At 41.8% G+C, this 21752-nt stretch overlaps 1 protein-coding gene across 1 annotated transcript in view; it reads left to right on the top strand.

Moving 5' to 3' along the window:
• Nucleotides 1-21752, top strand: part of BRF1 (BRF1 RNA polymerase III transcription initiation factor subunit) — a 186767-nt gene that overhangs the window by 106054 nt on the left and 58961 nt on the right. The window contains exons 10-13 of the mRNA XM_041476161.1: nucleotides 6505-6631; nucleotides 7600-7639; nucleotides 7729-7821; nucleotides 8507-8785. Of these exons, the coding sequence (XP_041332095.1) occupies nucleotides 6505-6631; nucleotides 7600-7639; nucleotides 7729-7821; nucleotides 8507-8785 (539 nt within the window). The remainder of the gene's footprint in view (nucleotides 1-6504; nucleotides 6632-7599; nucleotides 7640-7728; nucleotides 7822-8506; nucleotides 8786-21752) is intronic.

The following is a 21752-nucleotide window of genomic DNA, read 5'->3' as shown; positions in this document are numbered from 1 at the left end:
CAGGGACTTTCATAAATGGGGTCCTTTGCTTATATCCTGGGGACCTTGTTACAGCTCTTTCAATGACTGAGGTGATACTTTTCTAGAAAAATTAATGATTTATGCATAGAGATAAATGTCCTGAATGCACTGCCTACAGTTTTTTTGGTTTTTTTTCTAAATTTCTGTAATATGTGGCTGGCATAAACCTTGTGTCTGTCTCAAGCTGGACAGACGCCTTAGAGAGCAGGCAAAGAGAGGAGCCATACATGAGTCAGGGTGAGAAGGGAAGGTAACAGGGACATGGGTAGCTGTGAGGTTGTTGTTCAAAACACTAAAGCCCTGTCAAGGCCAGGACTGAAGGGAAAGGTTATGTAGGAGTCAGTGTTGGGCTGTCATCCAAGTACAGCCATGCTAAAATTCTGTGGAGGGTATCCAGTGAATCAGGGAGAGCTGGCCACCTGAGGGGTTTGAGCATGGAGGGGCTGAGGATGCTCAGAATGTCAGAGTTTCTTGTAAGGGCTCTTGCTTGAAGTGTGATGTGGAGAGAAGCGTTTAGAACGCCAGGAAATTTATTTCATGTAAAAGACCTGGTGGTGGTGTCTGCTCTGATCTCAGCTCAGCAGCTGAGCAGCTCCTTTGCTGGCTGCCATAAGCTAAATTGAGAAATGTCTCATGTCTCCAGTTCAATCAATTCAAGTGGCTTACAGATGATTTCAGAAACCTTTCTAGTATGGTGAGTAAAATACAACTTGATCCATGTGGGCTGATATTGCATACCTTTGTAAGTTGGATGGTCTGGTTTAATAAAAAAAAGGTTTTATTTCTGAGGAATTCAATTTCACAGGCAATGTTCCTTTTTATAAATCCAGCTTCTATACAGTAGCAAGCTAATACATTAATTAGATTCCTAATATATTTTAGTACGTCAAACTTAAAGATATAATTTCAAAATTATTTGGTGACTCTTACTTTTGAAACAATCAGTAACTTGTTTGCACTAACTGAGGCTTAGATCTTGTAAATAGTTTTCCTATGTTTGATTTATCTCATCTGAGTGGCTGTTGAGAAATTAAGCAGCCCTATTTTTCTTTTCCAGGAGATCATAGAATGCTTTTGACAGACCACAGCAGAGAAACCATGCTAATGAAGCAGAATTTTAAGGAATGCTAAGACATTTTGTTTCATTAGAATGGTGTGAGCATTTCAATCAGAGGGGAGAAAAGAGGAAAAATTTTCAGGTGGTTTAGACTGACAGAATTCTGGAATGGCCAGGGAGGTGCTGGTGGGATTATCCAGGTGCTGATAGTAGATCACAAGTCTTAATGCAAGTTAACTCTGTGTGTAATCATTTGTGGAATGAGGGCTTTAAAATTTATGCTAATGAATTTGTGACAGTTTCAAATCTCTGTTGATGTGAGCAAGTAACAGCAACGAATTCTAAAGGGTGCTTTATGTAGTACAATCTTTACAGGTACCTGTTCTTAATACTTAGAGAAACATCAGAGAGTTGCCAGCAAATGAGCCCCATAAATTATCAGTGACCTATTCATTGGAAGTAAATGACTGTGTGCATGCTCTTAGTCCATTGCAAAAAGAGGTGATGTGTATTAATGTTGGAAGTTGTGTAAAGGGAGAATATTTCTCTTTAACAGTTGCATTTGGCCGGGAACAGACAGAATAATTTAGCACAGCTCAGGTGATAAGCTTGTAAGTTGTAAAACCACAGCAACTGGATCACCTCTGATTTTGTCCTTACCTTTGGTAATGAGATACTCATTTATACAGGCTTAAAAATTCCTTTTATATTACTGCAAATACATGTAAAATTATATATATGTACAATGTTTACATATCAGATTACTCTTCTATTTATTTACTTACTGGTGGCTGCTGGAGAACTCTTTGTTATGTCATGTAGGAAGCATTTAATAGCTATTTTAGATATATGTTCTATATTAAGTATCGCTTTTAGTGTATGTGTTTACATACTTCCATAAATAGTTCATGTGTAAACATTGTATGGCTTGGAAAAAAATAAGGAGAGAAGGATGATGCAATAGACTGTTAGATTTGTAGTATAGAAATAGTGATGATTTGAACACCAGTGTGAATTCTGAGCTTCTCTGCTGTGAGTGCGCAGGTTTGGAGTGGCAGGAAGCACTGATGAAGGTTAAATTAAAACAGTAGGGATGTTCTGCAATACTCTGGTTCTTCACTAAGACACTAAAGTATATCCCTTACTTTTCCAGAGTCTGGAATTGTCTGAGGTGTCAGATCAGCTGATCTATTGCTAGAATGTTTGTAGTTGGTACGACAGTTAAGATTATGTAGATATCATGGAAGTTATTACTTATGGTTTTAATTATATTGTTAATTTGGGAAAACTCAGGGGAGTTTAGTTGCTAGCACCAGTTTATCTTGCAATAAAGGTTCTTTCTCGTATATTTCTGCTAACAGTGTGGCAAATTCAGTTTATTATTTTTCTAATCCATTGATAAAATACTTTAAGTACATTAAAAAGACCTCTCATAGCAGGTAGCTTAAAGGCTGATGGCTCAGGCTAAACCCCACATTCCCTCTTTAACAAAACAACTCTCTCTGCTGTTGTAATTTGTTTGCCTTCTGTATGGAGATACCTCTGCTCGTGCTGCATGCTTTCTAGAGCTCGATGCTGATTGTGTGTAGGCAGAAGGACACCGTGGCTGTTCCTGAATGGTCTCTGCTTAGAAGTCCCTCTTGGGCTTTGAACTTGGGCTCCTGAAGGATTTGTGAGTTGGAGTCCAGAAGTCCTTGTTCTTTTGTGTTCTTTGTTGCACCCCACTGCTGCAGAATCTCAATTAAACACCAAGCCCGAGCCCTTTGCTGCACACACGAGTCTGTTTTCTCTGTCACTGCAGACTGGATTCAGGAGTCTCCACTGGAGGGTATCCCTGGAACAGAACAAAGTAAAAGGGATATTGCTTTTAACTTCAAAACGATTGACCCATTTTCCCATACTGGGAGTTAAATTAAGTGTGAATAGAATCGGTTTACTGGTTTGTGCACAAAAGTGCTTTATCAGAAGCAGAGGTGTGGTTTTGTCTGTAAATGGATGAAACAACAACTGTGGAAATTTTTCTTTTTAAAAATGGTTGGGGTTAGAGGCAGATGACACCAGGCTGTGGAAAAACTTTTCTCCCAAAGGAATTTTATTGAAAGAGTTTGCTGTGAGAAACTGTAAGAGGACGGTTTATACTGGAAGTTGAATCTTAGCCTGAGCTTTAGTGGTTGCCTCTGCTTTGACTATAAATAGAAAATCCTTGTCTGCCAAATTTCAATTTTTAAAGCCTTTTTGAATTTATGCCAAGGAAATAATATTTTAATTTGTATATCTGTTTATTTTCCCTCTGTCTGTGCATAACTTAGAGTGGCAACTCTTATTGGATTTTTTTTTTAGGTTAGCAAAAGTGAAAAATGAACTTGGATAACTTTTTTATGTGGGACTTAAAAAATAGCCTGTAGCTATTTTTTTTTTTTTCATGAAGCCACTCCCTTGCCCCTGAAATTATTGTGTTTATAATTAAGGTTGTGTCAGTTTTTCTTAACTGCCAAACTAATGTTGCTTTGTTTCATGTGGTGCAGACTGCTGCAGCATCAGTTTGTTGCCTTGGTGGCATGTGTCCAAACAGTGGATAAAATTAAAGAATGTTTAAAAATATGTAGACAGGATATCAGCCAATGTAAAATGTTGAGGCAGGCAAATGGTTGACAAACACAGGTATTTATTTATATCAAGTTAAAGGAGAAAATGTTGAGTGCGCAGCTCGCTCTCCCACTGAGATGATGCTCAAGCTGGGATCCTGACCATCAGGGATGGTTCCTCATTTTAGGAGAAGGGTTAGAGCCTTGGGGGCAGGACTTGAGAGAAGTGAAAAAATAACATTCTGCTCTAAATTCGCATCACCACCAGCCTGTGCTTAAACTGTGATGCTGGCAGCCCTCCCCCTGGGGTGGTCTTGGATCCCCCTGCTTGGCTTGGATCAGGGCTGAGGAAAGGAGGGAGGGCAGGGGCATGGGACTGGTGGCCTGGTCAGATGGTTGAACTGTGCTGTGCTGAGTTTGAGCTCCTTGGCAGTAAACATGATGTAGCTCTGCCTTGTCCTAGTGCAGCCACACTGAAGGTGTTGGGAGAGACCCATCCTGCCTTGTGGTGGGAGCTGGGGCTTGGGCTGGAGCTCGTGCTAGCTCACCCCAGGGCTGACATCTGATGGGTGCAGGGTACGTGACCTGAGTCAGGTGACACTGTGGGCAGGAGAGGGACAGACAGAGCCTGAGCTGTCTGCAGGGCTTAGGTGCTGACACCAGGCATGGTCATCTTGTCCCCAGCATGGCTTCATGCATTTTGCTCCTGGTGTTTTCCTGGCTGCTCAGCATGCCCAGAGGTGGTGCTGCTTTGGTGGGGCCCTGGCAGCTCATCTCAGACTCAGAGCAAGCTCTGGATAAATAAACTGTGTGTTTTTGCCAAAGTGCACCTTGGCTTTTAACACTGGGAGGAGAGTAATATTTCAATAAGGTGAGGCTGGCTGGGAGGAAGAGTCTTGCTGAAGTGGGGCTGCCTGTGAGTACATGGTTCATTCGTGGAGAGACGGATGGCTGTTCTTTAATTATTGTGACTGGGAAGAGCCATGCTCCTCAAATGATACATGGGTTTGGCTTTAAGTGAAAGCTAAATTTAAATAATAATAATAATAATAATAGTGCCCTAGCCAGGTTTTCCCTCTAACCTGATAGATGTGGCTCCCTCCTGGAAGGTGGGTAACGCATGCTGGAAGCCCGTTAGCGCCAAGAAAGATTTCTAGTCTTTTAATTAAAAGCTGGGTGCTGCTGCTGCCAACAGCATCCTCCTCTCCTTTCCAATTTGATCTGAAAGAGAGGAGGAGGGAGCTGGTCCCTGGTACTCTGAGGGAAGGGTTTGGGCTGTCAGTCACTCTTAAGTACATCGCTAATTTGGGGCTTTGTGGAGATGCTTGAATTCCAAAAGCAAGTCTAGTTTTCAGAGGCTTTCTTCTCCTCAGCAGCAGTAACTCTGGCATAGCCATGCATGGGCTTAGTGTGCTGCTTGCTTTGGAGCCACAGAGAGGTGCCTGGCTCTCTCTGTGCATTTCATGGCATGAGATGCTGCTTCTCTCCTCTGGCCCCTGCTGCAGGAGTGGGATGTTTCCAGGCAAAGTGTCCTGCAGTTGCAGCCTGCCTACACTCCTCCTTATGGGCTGTCTTTTCTTGCTCCTCAGTTTGTAAAGGAAGAAACACAGAGATTGATGAGGATATAGTAGGAGAGTGTGGCCCTGTGCTTCTGGCTTTGACCCTGGTGTTGGCTAGAAACTGAATTTCTGTCCTAGAGAAAATTCCCTCTTCAGAGAAAAACTTTTATTGCAACCAGAGGTAGAGGAGAGAACTGAGGAGAAAACCACAACTGTTTTTAGGGGGAGAGAAATGCAGAAAGGTCCTGTGCTGAGAGCACTGAATCACCATTTTTAGTTCCCTAGCTTTGCAGATGGAAGCTGTTGTCAGCTCTGCTTCCTCTGAAAGATGGGAATATTCCAGTGAAGCAGCTGCAGACCCATCATTGCCATTTTCCCATGGAAAATGTTGATATTATTAAAAGGGCACTTTCTGTCAGAGAAGCATTCTGCCAGACGTTTCCTGACCTGGCTTTGTACTTAACCTTTTGTCTCATTTTCTCCATCTGTAAAATGGATGTGCTTATTCTCAGCCACCTGTATAAAATGCTGGTATTTGTGGATTAAGTTATGACCACGTGGTCTTATTTAAGATTGAATTCCTGTGAAAGACTCATCTGCTTTCATGGCAATTCCCCATGGAGCCAGTCTGATCTCTCACACAGGTAGGAACTTTAAAAATGCAAACATTAAACAATTCCAAAATTTATTATTGTCAAATTACGTTCATCCATCTATTTAATCTGTGTGATGTGCAAATGATCAATTTATTTTACCACTGCTTCTGTGTGTCCTGGGAAGATTATTTCTCGTCCCTCTTCCAGCCTGCTGAAGAGATGTTACTTTGAAGAGATGCTTTGTGTAAATTAATCATGATGACATATCAGCAAGATTTTTGAGCAAACTCCTAAACCAGGATGGCAGATATTTTATTTGGTGAATCCGTTTTGTTGTTGCTGTTGATAACAAAAGCAAGGAGAGGGGAGGAATGAGTGTTTCTTGTCTTAGTTTTGTCCATACTTAATTGACTGTAGGGGCTGCAGTATTTCTGTTTAGTCTTCGTTCATCAAAAAAAAAGTATGTTACATACTCTAATAAATCAAAAGCTAATTTGGGATATGAAAAGATACTTTCTTTGCAGCAGATGAAACAATTAGTAGCAGTTAAGTTTTAGTGTAGTCTGTGTTTGAGCCAGAGCTGCTAAGGATGGCATGTTTATTCCACAGCTTGGCAGTTTGCACATTTTGTTACTTTCAAAGGAGTTCTTATGGATGTTTTGGTCATGTGCTGTTTGCTTTGGTAGGTTGACAGAGTTTCAAGATACACCAACCAGTCAGCTGACCATAGATGAGTTTATGAAGATTGACTTGGAAGAAGAATGTGATCCTCCTTCGTTTACAGCTGGCCAAAAAAAATTGAAGATACAGCAGGTAAATTCTGAATTGGATGCTCTCTGTGGTTCTTTCCTCTCTCCTCCCTCTGTGTGTTCCCTTTTGAATTTAGTTAATGCTAAATCCTAACTGACCAGCCCTTAGTAAGATTTAGTACATTTATTTTGAGGTTCTTGAGAGAGGGATGAGCATTAGTGCATATGGTACCCATTAACTAAAGATATTTTTTGGTTTATTGGCAAAGGAATAGCTTCCCAATTAAAAATTTCATGGGATTAGAAACCATGCACTGTTTTTAAGGTGATACCTGTGGTTAGGAGAAGTGCCATTACAGGGAACTTTTTAAAAATAGATATGAAAACAATAACCCATTTACTTTAATGGGACTGCTGGTGGTTTTGTGTGGTACAACACCCACTTCCACAGAGATTAGTTCTCATGTGGCTTAATTGTTTTACAAATCATGAACTAAAGCTGGCAGCAGAGGAGAAGATTTTACTGCTGTCATAGTCAATTCTTATATTATTGGTTTGTTAGGGTTTTTGCTTGCTGTAACTGTGCTATCATTTAAGGGTCTGTAGGGGTGTTAGTGATGTTCTCAAGAGCCAGCCAGGTGCTGTAGGTCAGAGCTTCACTCTGCCATCACCAATGTGCTCTGTCTGGTGTGGGCACTCCAGTCTCAGCACTGTCCTTGCACTTCTCACATCTACAGGCACAGTCACAGGATCTGACTGCTGGAGAATGCGGCCTTTATTTACAGCTTGCCAGACTGGAGGCTCTTTTTGAAGTATAAAAATGGGGAAGATTACATTTTTAAATTGGTCAAGTGTTTTGAGACCTGTCTGTCATGCCTGTCTGACATTACAAAGTAATTTTAGTGGTGATTCAAAACCTGCTTATGCTTTTGAAATACCCAGTTGTTCTCTGTCTCTATGTACAGCTCACAGTTTACAATTGTGCGTATTTTTTTAGTAATTTCATGTTTATTTTGTCTATTGTCATTTCAGCTTGAAAAGGCATTATCAAAAAAGCTGGAGGATTTTGAAGGTATGAGTTGTGTTTAGTGTAACATATCACTCATTTCTTCAATATTACATCAATGACTGCTGAGTTTTATTTTTATTTCAACACCACAGGAGAAATATCGAGCTACCAAGATGAAATAGAGAGTGAATTAGAAAACAGTAGACCGAAAGTAAAAGGCGTATTTGCAAATTTCACTAAAGATGGTAAGTCTGTAAAGTCTTATGACTCCTTAAATAGTGTGGAGCACAGATCTGGCAGTCCGGAGTGTATGAACGTTATGGTGATAAATGTGATCATATATATACTTGCGTAGTACAAGATCTCTTGTGTTGGGGTTCTCTCTGCCAAATAGGTCGTTCATAAATCAGTCCTCAAAACAACCACATTGTTCATTTCAGGGATAGTTCATTAATGATTTCAGTTGTTTTTCTTTCCTGGTGCAGTATAAACTTGGCACTGGCACCTGAGAATGTTTCTTTTTATCACTGAAAGTGCAGTGGACCAGTATTTAGACCCTTCTGTCGCCAAATTCCCCAGTTGACTTCCCATATGGAAGGGCTTTGTGCAGGTTTAACTGGCTATTTTTAATTTGTAATTATACCAGGAAGTAGCTGACTTCTCTCACAAAGCCCTTTTACCTAATATGATAAGATGGTGCTTCTATTTTAAATGGTGACTGTAGTCACAAAAATACATTTTAATAGTCAAGGTAATGAATTTGAAGAGCATCTGGAAACTCCATGTCTTCATACACTGAAGTAAAATATTGTGTATTTCTTTTACAGATTTCCTCTAAAGATTTTTATTCTTTAAATGAGCGCCTCTCTGTTTATTTAGTTTCTGTAACAGATGGTATGCAATGATCTGTTGGGTTTTTTCCCCTTACAGATTCTATAGAAGATAATGCCTCTAGCATTCTTGGAGAGGAGGAGGCAGAAGATGAGGAACTAGAAGCAGCTGCTAATCACTTAAACAAGGACTTTTATGATGAACTTAATGAGAAGGATAGAGGTAAAAGAAATGAAGATGGGGAATGCAGAAATGGAAGTGAAACTCTTGTAAGACCCCCTGCACTGGAATCCTTGCTTGGCCCACTGCCCACCGCTGCTAGTCTTGGCATAACAGAGTCCATCAGAGAGTGCATATCCACAAAGGACCAAGAGCCTGGTGAGTAGGAGTTCAGCTCAGAGCAGAGACTGGACACAGCCAGCCAGCTGTGGGTTTGTTGTGTCATTTCCATGTATCTTGTTGGTTACTGTGGTAGCAATTCCGTGAATTGCTGAGACGTCGGGGTGCAGGAGCTGCGAGGCTGGATGGGACCAGTGGTCTTGGTTGTTGATGTGGTTGTTGACATCTGCTCTTCTGGAAGCTGCAGGAAAATCTGGGGTGCGTAATTATCTTCTGAAGCCTGAGAATGTGTATCTCTTGGTTAAGCTGATAGTTGATTTGCAGTCATATGATAGCTGATGGGCATATTTCAAGCCATGCACTCTCAATTAGGAAATTGGAGGAAGCAGGTTCCTGTAAATATGACTGGAAATTAAAACCCAAGTATGAGAATCTTAGATCAAGGCAGACTTTCTCAGGAGACATTTTACTGGAGTCAAACATGATGCAGTCTGTCTCTGATTGAGAATCTCTGCAAATGGCAAACATTTAAAATGTTTGCAAGAGGAAATAACTGGTGTGCTTTTTTCTTTGATATGAACTTCAGTGTGTATTGTGCTGGTTTTGCTCCCTTTTTCTTAAAACCTACTGATCTGTTTGCATCATACAGCACTGTATAGCACAGTGGGAGCAGGACTGATCAACTAAAGAAGCCAGTTTTGCCAGAGCCAGTATTGCAAACAGTCAGTCATCCAGGCAGGTTTGTTTGTTTTTTCATACATGTGCTTGAACTTTGTGGAGACGGCTTTTTTTTTTAATTCCTTTTCTGTCTTAATGACTCTGAAAACAACATATCTAAAGGGCATTTTATCCTTTTTCACAGTTAATTTCTCCATCATAAGACACACCCATCTGAATCTGTTGTGTCAGCTTACTTGGAGGTCTGTGCAGCAGAACATTTTGTTATCCAAACTGTTGTGATGCTGATTTTTGTTCAACAGTAGATGAACTGAACGCATTCAGATTCTTACTACGTTAGTGTTCAGTCTCCAGAAACATAGCAGGATGATTGCACATTTTTATTTTGTACAAACAAATTCATATAGAAACAGTTGAGTGGCTTTGGTTTTGTTTTAATTACGATGAAGAAAACGGATGGCTCATGGCTTGTCTTTCTCCTGGAAATCAGCGGTTCGTGTCGCAGGGAGGTCAGCCGTGGCTAGAAGCTGTTGTTGTCTGGGTGGCCAGTGACCTGTAAAAAGGAGTTCCCAGTGATGGACATTTCTCAGCTGGCATTGCTATTGACCATTTTAATGGGCAGGCTGAGGACTGAGTGTAAGATGAAGCTAAGCTGGTGTAGCCAGGGAGGTTCCTCTGAGTTGGGCTTCAGGCAGGTGGGCAGGAGAGTGCAGGGCTGCTCATGCCATGGCTTGTCTGCCTTTGCTGTTTGTTTTCTTGCAAAAGTGGAGGATGTGCCAAATGAGCTGAATTTCGAAACCAAGCAGGTTTCAGTGTGTTCACTCTCCTCTCCTGCATCTGTGAAATCATTGCAGGTGTTTGAACAAGTACTTATTTTCTTAACATGCTATGAAGCACATAAGCAAAATTACTGTTTTGTTTTCGTTTTGATTATAGATCCTGCCCCAATCTTTGTTGGATTTGGAGATTTTCTTTGGGTGGTGAGGAGGGTGTTTGAAGGAGTTTTGGATGGATTTCTTTGTTGTTTTGTTTCATTTTGTTTTTGTGACTCTGCTAATTTATTTTAATAATTTAAAACTTGTGTGTTAAGTCCAATTCAGTTTGGTTATGCCTGTACTGCAGGGTAGTCAATCTGGGTGCAGTTCCTAGTCTCCAGGCCCTTGCCATGCAGTGCCTGTGTGGTGTGGGTGCATCCCAGTGATGTGTGCATCATCCCCCTGAGGACCTGGTTTCCTTTGGGAAGTCATCTGTGCTCAGGAGCAGTAATGGAACCTTGTGTTTTGGGTGAGTGGGAACCGGGTCTAGCAGACAGGTTGGGAGGTATACCTGGCTTGCAGTTGGCTTGTTATTATGTAGAATAAAGAAAAGCTCTTGTTAAGATGCCTCACATTGGTTACCTTTGTGTCATAGCTCTGAACCTGATGAAAACCAGTGCAGATGATTCTGGCACCTCAGGCAATGTTGTTGAGTTCTGCCTCATAGTGCTGGGAAGTCTGAGAACGTAGTATTTTCTTCTGTCAGACCAACTGGTACATTAGATATTTTCCAGGTTTGTGGGCCCTTTCTCAGGCCTGAAAAAAGAAATGACAGTTTTCGAAACCAAATACAGGATGAGAGCAGTTGCTCAGAGTTTAAATTGAGATAGCGTAGTTATAGATTGTCTTGAAACAAAAGTAGTTGGTAAGTGTGGAGGGAGGAGGGAAAATAGACAAAATTTCCTGCATTTATCCTGTGTATTTGAATTTGGTTTAGTGCAGTTTATATTGTGAATTGAAGCTGGCCACAGCTTTGCTGTTGTAGTTCATGTTCCAAAATCTAAGTCCACTGGAGGAGGGAGAGTGCTGTCATAACACTGAATCCTGAAGGTGATGTTTTGGTCCTTCTCCACAGCTGTGTCAGTTGTAAATCAGGAACCTTTCCTTCCCTTAGCCCTCTCCAGCCCTGAGTCTTCTCTCACTGAGTGGGTCAAGCTGGGCTGCAGACCTTATGGAGATGATTTTGTATCTCCTGCTGGGCTCCCAATGTTGGATGGATGAATCATGTCCAGCCAGTTGAGCAGTTGGAAGCAGCATGCCTGGTGCTGCACGGTGAGGATGCCCAGCAAACTCTTGTGGTGATGTGCTGCAGACAGAGCAGGTGGCTCCTAAATAGGAGCTCAGCAAACAGGTGCAGTATTTGCAATGTTTGGCCTCCTTAAGTGCAGGGTATCTCTCCTCCTCACTGTAATGATCTCTCTTCCTCAAAAAACCTCTGCTACAGGTACCTTCCACAAAGTCTTTTCATTTGGCTTTGGCATGTGGTAATTCAGTTTATAATTGCCTACATCAGCTGCTTTGGGAAATCTTCCACCTTTGTGCTACAGTGGCAGCAGCAGCAGGTTTCTCACAAACTGCTTATGCGGATAAGACTTAGGTGTAGAGCTGAAATATTAGGAAAAAGTAAGTGTATTTTTGCTCCACTTACAATTGGTATTTGTGCAGTGTGAGCTTGTCTGTATGAATGTTTTATGAAAAGCACAGTATTTTAACAAATTTGCATGACAAAGACAGCATGTAAGGTACCGGGTTAATGAGTCTGAGGCAGGAAAGTGCTTAGAATAAACACTGCATTTGACTGTTTTTCCTACAAAATGTATTAATTTGCAGAGATTTTAAGCTGAAAACTATCTCTGTCTTATTCTTCATGATTAAAGTTCTTTATGGTGAGATGTCAGTTTCAGAGATGGAGACCAGGTACATCAGTCTGTCCATTTTCCTGGCCATGCAGCATCCCAGCATCCTCTCCACACTCAATATGCTCTTTCTGATTCTCAGTTCCTCCAAAAAAAGTGCACCATTTCTTTTAGGAGACTATCACAGTCAATATAATGGAGTTTGTTCTCAAGAAATAACATCCTTTGGTGTGAAATTTCTCTCTGCAATTTATTTTATGTCTTTTTTATACCATTTCAAATATTTTACCATCTTCCTTGGTGTTTCTGTCATTTTGCTGTTTGCTGGCTGTCGCCTTGTCCTTCCCACACTGGGCTGTACACTGCCAGTTCATCTCTTGCCACACGAAGAAAAAGTGGGGAAGGTCTGATAATAACAGAGATAAAGGTAAAATACAGGGTGTAAATTACTGAATGACTTTATATAACTTCCCCTTCATAATCTAGGTAAGGTTTGAGACCTGATTTATGTTTTGTTTTGAGTCAAAATTCACATGCAGTCATGCAGGGCAGTAATTTCAAGTAATGTGTGTGCGGTGGGTGGTAACGTGCTCCTGCACGTCCCCATGAAAGCAAGCGGCTTTAGCAGTGAGCAATCACCGTGCAAGTACCATCTTGTGCCTGCTCAGGCACCCTGCACTCACTCCTGCTTCACAGAGAAGACATGGGAAAGCTTCACAATTAGCAGTTTGCTCATTTATTGCTCCTCGTGTCTACGCCTCCATTAGTGCTGCAAGCGTGGTCTGGCAGGGGCTGAGGTTGGAGGATATTGCCATTGATTTCCGTGGGTGTTAAAGACCCCGCGCAGGCAGTGCTCCTTGATCGTGGTCCTTGTCCTGTGTACCAGCACTGTTCAGCTTCTTACTCAAGGAGGATGGGAAAAATGGCCAAAGGTGGTCTGATATGAGGTGGGGATGGGCTCATCCTCCTGGGTCTTACTCTTGTTTTCTGCATTTCATCCCCTGCAGCTGCCAGCTCCTACCTCGTAGTTCATCCTGGCCTTGGGGTTTCACCAGTCCTTCTGTGAGCAGATTCAGCTCCCTTACCCAGCAAGAAGAACACATATGTGTTCTATCCTCCTCCTTTTTTTGACAGCAGCAGATGACCAGTGCCAGCAGCACTGTGGGCAGGGGAGATGGCAGAAATGTGACGTTTCTGGCAGGGTCTGAGCTGCCATGGAAGGATGCTTGAGGGTCTGCAGGCATGTGCCAAGGAGAGTTGTTGACCCCACCTGGGATCCCAGCATGGATTGCAGGATGGTGAGCAACAGGCTCACTGCTGGTGCTGTTGTTGCTCCATCAGTGTTGGATCCCTCTTTGTACTAATTTCTTCTTCCAGCAACCTTTCTTCCTCAGATTTTGTCTGAACACATCAGTGCCAACTGTTTGGAAATATATAAATTTATATGTTACATTAAAAAGATTGTTCAATTGTTTAAATTGTTCAATCTTGAGAACAGATGTGTTAGGGGAGGCTTATCACCATGTTCCAGTATTTAAAGGGTGTGTACAGAGAGGATGGAGATTCATTTTGTGCAAGGAGTCAAATGGAAAAGACAAGGGGTAATGGGTGAGATTTTGATTGGGCAGAAGTGAAAATTTTTTCATGGTGAGATCATCCTTTGGATTAATCTCCCCAGGGAAGTGATGGATATTCCAAAATAGGACACTGATAAGAGTTGCTTGGACAGAGTGCTGGCCCATCTTGTGTTGACTATGAAAAGTTGGCCCAGGTGATCCTTAATATCTCTTCCAACCTGTTATTCTTTGATTCTGTGATGTAATCAGTAGAGAGAACATTAGGAAGCCCTGCTGCAAATAATTGCTGCATACATGAGAAATATAAAGCTGCTGAGTTTAGTGCTAATTGTGTAACATACTGAAGGGACACTTGGTCATCAGTGCAAGCGTGCGTGTCCCCATCCTGACTGCTCTTCTGGCCTCTGGCTTCAGCACCCCCATTGCTTCAGTGGTTTTATGCCCCACCTGTGGAAATGAGCCCTGAGCATGACCTGCTTGGTGCCACCTTCCTTGTGCAGAGCCTTCCAAGCACTTTGAGGGTTTGATCTTTGTCTCCGTGTGCCTTTTGCTCGCTGGAAAATATTTTCTGTGGCAGGACTAGCTCTTTCCTAATTCCAAGATCTAAACAGTAAAAACCTTGGTACAAGCTGATCTTTCTCCTCTGGCCTCTGTGTGCCTGTGCTTCGCAGTCTTGATAAGCTGTATCCCTGATTGAGCCTTCATTACGCCGTTAATGAGATGTGAAGAGCTTGCTGCAGCCAGCACGGTAATACAAGACCACCAGCTGCTTTGAGTGCAGTTTTTTGATACCTGGAGTCTTGGGTGTGAGTTACAGATGACAGGATTTTCTTACTTGGCTATGTATGTCACTCACACACAAGTACTGCGTGTGCATGTCTCACTCCAGAATCTATGTGCGTGCTTTTTCATGCAGGATCTTTGCATTTCATTAAGGGATAGGAATGCCATAAATTCATTCCATATTCATGCCTTGAGTAACTAGAAAGGTTAAGGGATGAAAACTAATCATAGAGTTTGGCTGAAGGATTTTTAAACAAATTTAGAGAGGGGTTTTGGAGAGAGACCTGCAGTTTGTTAGAGCCATCAAGGGGATAAATTTGAGTGAAAGCATAAGCTGAATCATGTGAATACATTTTTATAGCATTTGTGGCTGTTTTAGGAATTTTCCAAAGGATTGGGTTGTCAATACAGACACTCCCTACAGGAAAATTTGTGTCATTTTTGTCAGAAGTCTTGGTCAAAAAGAAGTGCCCCAGAGTAATGGGTGCTGGGGTCAGGAAAAGATACTGGAAATTTGAAGAAGACCCATCTGTTAAACATTACTTGGCAATGTTGCCAGTGAATAAAGGCCCTTAGCACCTGGCTGACCAGCCTGGCTGTCCTGTTATCCCCCTCCTACCCCAACTGTTTTTGAGGAGAGTCTTTCTTTCTTTCTTTCTTTCTTTCTTTCTTTCTTTCTTTCTTTCTTTCTTTCTTTCTTTCTTTCTTTCTTTCTTTCTTTCTTTCTTTTCTTTCTTTTCTTTTTCTTTCCTTTTTCTTTCTTTCTTTTCTTTCTTTTCTTTCTTTCTTTTTCTTTCTTCTTTCTTTCTTTCTTTCCTCTTCTCTTCTCTTCTTCTTCCTTCCTCCCTTCTCTTTCTTCCTTCTCTTTCTTTCCTTCCTTCTTTCTCTTTCTTTGACTCTTTCTCTTTCCTTCTTCCTTGCCTTCCCATTTTTTGGTTTGATAAAATTCTGGTCTGGAATGGGGAATGTTAAAATCCTGAAAGATTTTCCAGGCTTGGATTTTTATTTTTTTGTTTTTGCCTGCTGTGTTGTGACTGCAATGTCTTTTCTGTCTTGAATTTCTCTAATAAAAGCATGGTGGAAAATGAGCTTTATTTTCAGTTTGAGTAGCATAAAAGCCTTGCATTGCTCTTTGATGAGTCTAGCCAGCCTCTCAAGGCCTCATCCTCCCTTGCTTGAGGGAAAAAAGGGCAAAAAGCTGCTTTTTCCTCTGGCTGCTTCAGCTGGCTGCTGGCCATGGGCTCTTTGGAGAAGGAGGTGGCAGCAGGGCTGTGTCTCTGGCTTGGAGAGGTTGGACATGTGGAAAAGGGGCTCTGTGGTGTCATTCTGTGTGAGATAATTGACATGTGTGTGCTGTGGCACTCATCCTGCTTTCTAGTGGAGCTAGGAGAAGCAGCCAGCCCCAGCAGGTTTTTTATCCATTGTTTTCCACTGTGTTGATGGGAAGTCCAGGACTGCTGTCACCTGCTCTGGGCTTAGGATTAAGGATGACAAAGCTAGGCAAGCAGGGAGGAGAAGCTCAGTTGGGGCTTTAGAAATGGACTTTTTTTCTGTGCCTAAATAACAGAACTGCATAAACAGTTGTTCCCCAAATACTATGGGGGGGTTGTGTCCTGTGGTTGATTTACATGCCAGCATTTGTAGGTGCCAGTCTAAGGTTTTCCTTCTGTTGGTTTTTTTTTTTTTCAAGATTCTCTCCTCTCTGCACTCCCAGACATCTGAAAAGATGCTGGTTCTCTGCATGGGATATCCTTTCAGGGGCATTTATAATTTCTCCTGTCTTTCTGGGCGTCAGTTCTCAAGGAATCTGTGGAAGTGTAACCATCTAAAGAATCACTACACTGCTCTTAAACCTTGGCTAAAATAGAATAATGGAGTTACAGAATGGTTTGGGTTGCAGAAGACCTTTAAAGGTCGCCTAGTCCAAGCCCCCTGCAGTGAGCAGGGACATCTTCGACAAGATCAGGTTGCTCTGAGTCCCATCCACCCTGACCTTGGATGCTTCCAGGCATGGGACATCCACCATCCTTTCCAGGGCAACCTGTTCCAGTATTTTACCACCCTCAGCCCCATAGACTGCAGATTAAAACAAGACTGGGGAGGTGATGTTTGGTGGTGATGACTCAGACACCTATAGGCACTCAGAAAACCTGGCTAAAAGAACTCCCTGCTGGTATAAGAATTATTTGATCCTTTTCTGCACCTGCCAGAGCTGGAGCCCAGTAATGCTCCCAGTTATTTTGGTGGGTGGCCCCTTTGCAGAAGAAACAGACATTCCTGCCCTGCCCTTCTGCCAAAAAGGAAGAAATGTCATCAAAAAACTCAAGTGATAACCAAAATTTTTCTTTAAAGAGCTGTGGAAAGTGGAACGTATGGAGGCTACAGAAAGGACAGTAAGTTTGCAGGGAAAGCTGACTGCTGAGGGGGATGTTATCCAAGCAATCCATCACAGTATCTGAAATGTCAGGAGTGGAGGCCTGGGTTCAGTTCAGGGAGTCTCCATGGTCCCAGTTGTTATTGAGAATAAAGACTTATTAACCCAGGTCAAGGAGCCACAAAACGTGGCCTTGGAAGAGGGAAACACAGCACCGGGAGATTTGCAAGGCTTAGCTACTTTGGGTTTAACACTGTGGGTGATAAATCTGTGTGCAGTGCTGTGGTGGATCCCAACCACTTGGGTTTGTCTGAAAAAGCTAAAATAATCCTCCATTTAGTGCTTTATTTTCTCGTGGTACAGGTTCAGCTGGTAAAGGCGGTACCTGGAAATTGAAAATCCACCAAAGTAAGCCCTTTAAATGGAGTGCTGTTTCTGCAAGGTTTTAATGGTTTTGTGCAGCAGTTGTGTTGTTTTGCTTTTGTTCGGTAGCTTTGAATTTAGTTTGAAAAACTAATTCTTATATCCTCTTAAGGATTAACTTCATCACACCCCTAAACACTTCATCTGTTTTGTTTGTTGGTCTTAAATCTGTGGGACTGTCACAGCAGGCAGGATGCATGGGCTGGACTGTGACTTGTGTAGGTGACCCTTGTAATTAGGGATTTCAGCTGTGGCACTGTGGACTCAGGATGAAAACAGCCCTGAGTTTAGCCTTGTATAATTGTAGTTTGACATTTTTAGTTTGCTAAATGCTTTCATAACTGAAAGGGATTTATTATCCAATAGGAAGAATATTAATGTTGACACTGTTGGCAATTAAAAACAATCCTGGAAACCGAATTTTACTTCTCCTGATTGCTTTTGAAATAATTTGTTTTTTAATGTTACTTTAGGATTGGTTCATTTATTAGGTCTTTTTTCCTTGTGTGACAATGAGATAATTGCTATTTATTTTTTATCCTGCAAGCAATTATAATCAAAGCAGCCAAATATAGAGTCTGCTTTGACCTGGAATCAGAGTGACCTGTCAACATGAGGCTACTGTAGTCTTCAGCTTTTCAATTTAATTTTATTTCATAGGCACTCACCAGAATGCATTTAGCAGGGCTGAAAAAATTCCGGGTAGAGTTTTGGGTGTTCATTAATTACAGTGGTGCAGAGCCAAAGAAGTGGGCAGATAAGAACAACTTTGGGTTGGTTATTAATAGCAAAAATTGTGATCTTTTATCTCGGGTTGGGTGGACTGTGTTGGACCAATGTCCCAAGTGGTCAAAGGAGGAGATGCTGGCAGCCTGCCAAGGGAGGGGTAGCTGCAAATTAAGGGAAAATTGCAAACAATTGTCTCTAGGGAGTTTCTGCAGCCAAGTTTTGCTGAAAGGAAGCAGAAGATACTTTATTTTTGAACTAAGCAGTTTTAAGGTAAAGCTCAGCTCTCATACTGAAACATATAAGAATGTAGAAGTTGTTTTCTGTTATGAAAGACCTGGACATCTACAACTGTGTAGCAGGAATAAGGGAATGAATATGAAATAAGAGTGAGTAAATAATGCTGTTAAGTAGTACCTGGAAAGAAATTTGGAGCAAGGAACGGGGCTCTTGAGACAGGTATAAGCACAGAAGCCAGAAGTAAACAGCTGTGCAGGGGGCAGAAGGGTACCATTTTTCAGCAAATTCACTACTTACATGCCAGGTTTGATTTCGTTATGGTGGGGAAGCCACTGTGTGCTCACAGATGGGAAGGAAGTAAGATAGTGCTCTGTGACCAAATCCTTAGCACTGGCATGGGATCAGGGCAAAAGGCTGTTTTGGGGAGTTGTGCTTAATGATTCTTAATAATTTCTGGCTAAAAGTGAAAAATGCAAATCCATGCTACCATCAAAGTTACATATTGAAATGCAGCAGCATCTTGTCAACATGAAATGATGTCCCTGGTGGCAGTATTATATTTTGGCAGTGGTTTCTATTAAATAAAACACACTTCAGTGAGAAGTTGCTTTTCCATGAAGTCTCTCTTCTCACTTTAACCCAGAGTTTTCTGCACATCGTGGGAGCACTTCTTTTGTGTCTCATGGCTTGGTAGCTGCTGCAAGACTATCTCAAAGCTCCTGTCCCAAGTTCTTTCCCTGTTTTATACTGCACTGTTTGGATTTGGCCTCCAGTCTAAGACAGAGCAGATTTGTTGAGATGTTGTGGGTGCTGTTGGTTGAGCTTAAGAAGTTCCTTGCCTCACTGGCTCATCCCCCTCCTATCTCCTGGCATCAGTGTGGTTGCCTCCCTCACCAGGTCTGTCAAAAATGCCACAGGTTTTGCAGGCTTTTTTAATGGCAGGGTTATTTAGATGGATGTGTGTTAGGGAATGACACCTTGGCAGGTGCAGTGGAAGGTGGGGGGCAGCAGAAGGAAAGGGAACAGGGCTGAGTTGGGGGGGAAGGGACCAGCTCCCCCAGCTCAGCTGGGGCTGCAGGAGCATTCCAGAGCATGTCTTTGCAGCAGCAAGGAACGTGTCTTTTGGAGGCTGAGAGTGGCATTTGTGCTTGTGCTGAGGTTCCAGTGCTGGAAAAATTTTACAATCCATCAGTGACTTGGAATTGACAATTTCAGGTATGCTCTTGCCCAAGGTCACTTTACATGCAGGGTCTTTTTAGAGAGTAAGGTTGTTTCTCAGAAGTTCAGCTCCTGAAATGCAACATTTAGAAATCTGGGAGCAATGGAAAAGTTTGGTTTAACAGGTGGGGAGGGAATTCAAAAAGGTACGCCAAATTCTCCTGAAAAAGCCTCCTTTTAAATTCAAAGTTTATTGCTTTATTTTGACTTTTAGAAAACCTGCATGAAACTTCCTTGCCTTTGAAAGCTTGATAGAAATTCTTGAAGTACTTTGACTGAAACAGAAAATTTAATAGTGAGGCATTTTGAGCACCGAACGATTGTGGGCAGGTAATTTAAACAGGTACTAATATGAAACAGTGTTGTACTTGAAAGGCTACAACTGGTGTACACACATAAATGGGGGAAATATCACTGGGAGCAATAAAATCTAGGGATGCTTCATACTTCTTTCATTGCAAACAATTTTTATGGTATGGCCTGTAAAGCAATTGAAATGCAGAGAGCTGGCACATCACTAGATTGATAATTCTTCTTGCTTCTTACAGCTTATTCTCAGTACAGATGTCCCCAATTCTTTCTTTCTATCACATTAAAGTTTCTTCTCTGCTTCAATTTCATGCCTGCCTCAAACGTAGCATTTTTCAAAATTGTCCCTTCAATTTATTTTTTTTTTTCCTCTTTACAAGTTTATATCAGATGAAACCTAACTGCTAGTTTCTATCCCAAGGTTTACACTTAAATTTTTAACAAGCTAGTTTTTAAGATTGGTCTTCCTTGAGAGAGCACTTGGCTGATCCATCAATAATTATGTAGTAATAAAGCAACTGTGTAAAAATGGCACCTTCGTGCTGAACAGATTGGTTTGCAGAGCCACTGACAAAGATGAATGTTTATTACAATTTACTACTTTTGGTTCTGCAGATGCAATAGAGCTATTTTATTTTTGGCTTAAGTGTCACGAAAAGTAATTTCCAATTGTGGAATCTTTATGATAATAAGGATGTATAACTAGGAGAGCTCAGACTAACTTTCAGATACCAGCATGAGTTTGCAATGCTGGTAATTTAGGGGGAAAAAAATAAACAGAACACTTTTTACTTCATTTTGTTGCTGAAAAATTTTTTTAAGCAATCACTTGGACAGAACTCACAGGGAACCCTACACTATCATGTAGTTACTCTTCTGAATTAATTGCTGTAATATTAATTGTTGATTCTTTAAAAATTGGCAAGTTTCCTCATTTTCTTTGCTGCATCCAAAGATATCTAATGCTGATTTTACTACTATGTGAAGGAAAAATGTAACATCTAAAATTAACACAAAATTGTTGTTCTTGGTTTTTTTTTTTTGTTTCTTTTTTTTGTTTGTTTGTTTGTTTTTGCTTTTTCCTTTTTTTTTGTTTTGTTTTTGGTTTTTGTTTGTTTTAAGTGCCAGCACAATTAAGGCTGTGATTTACATGACTTGTATTGTTCAAATCTGTCCTCACCTTTTGGGTAAAATGCAGAATAACGTATTCTGTAAGTTTTTATGGCCAGTAAATGCATCATTTCAGTCAGCCAAGCTGGTTGATTGCAGTGTCACTGCGGTGATGAAATTGTCTCTTGGTGGCAGCTGAGAAACACCTTGAGAATTAAACTGCGGTGGATGCAGATGTTGGGATCCGTGCCTCTGCAGCCTCCGGGTGCTCCTGTGCTGGATTTCCCGGGTGATGCCGGGGCACCGAGGTCCTGGCACAGCCCCACTGATGCCTGTCAGTGGGGTCAGAGCTGTAAGGTGCTGTCATGGACCTGCAAACCTCTTCTGGCCACAGGCCAGAATTCCTGGGATCTTTCCCTTTGCTGTCTGAAATAGTGACTTGGCCTGATGTTGGGTCTGTTCTCCCGGGCTGGAGGGAGGGGTGCAGGTGGTCCTGCTCCAAAAGGCAAAGCTCCAGCTTCACCCCCTCAGTCCCTGGTTTGAGCTGTTCCACAGAGCAGTTTGCTGCCACAGCCCTCAAGCCTTTGTGGCAACTTGTGGCTACGTCAGCAAACGCTTTCAACCCAGGTCATTCATTTCAGTTGGCAGCTGCTGACAGAAATGTTCCTTTGCTTGGCTTTATTTTAGCATTTAATGATTTTTATGTTGGTTTTGATGGTGTGAAGGGAATTGCATGGGAGCGTTTTGTCTGGACTTTAGTATTCTTTGCTTTATCTCGCTAGCAAGATTTAAAATCTTACTCCTTCAGGAGACAGGGCTTTTGTCTGTGTGTCTTGCAAGCTCTTCCCTCACCGGTCCCTTCTGTCAGCTCATTATCCTGGGCTTATTTCACTGCAG

The sequence above is a fragment of the Pyrgilauda ruficollis genome, unplaced genomic scaffold, assembly GCF_017590135.1.
Source record: "Pyrgilauda ruficollis isolate IOZ18807 unplaced genomic scaffold, ASM1759013v1 scaffold38, whole genome shotgun sequence".
Classification (NCBI taxonomy): Eukaryota; Metazoa; Chordata; class Aves; order Passeriformes; family Passeridae; genus Pyrgilauda; species Pyrgilauda ruficollis.
This window is presented reverse-complemented; position numbering and strand designations above follow the sequence as displayed.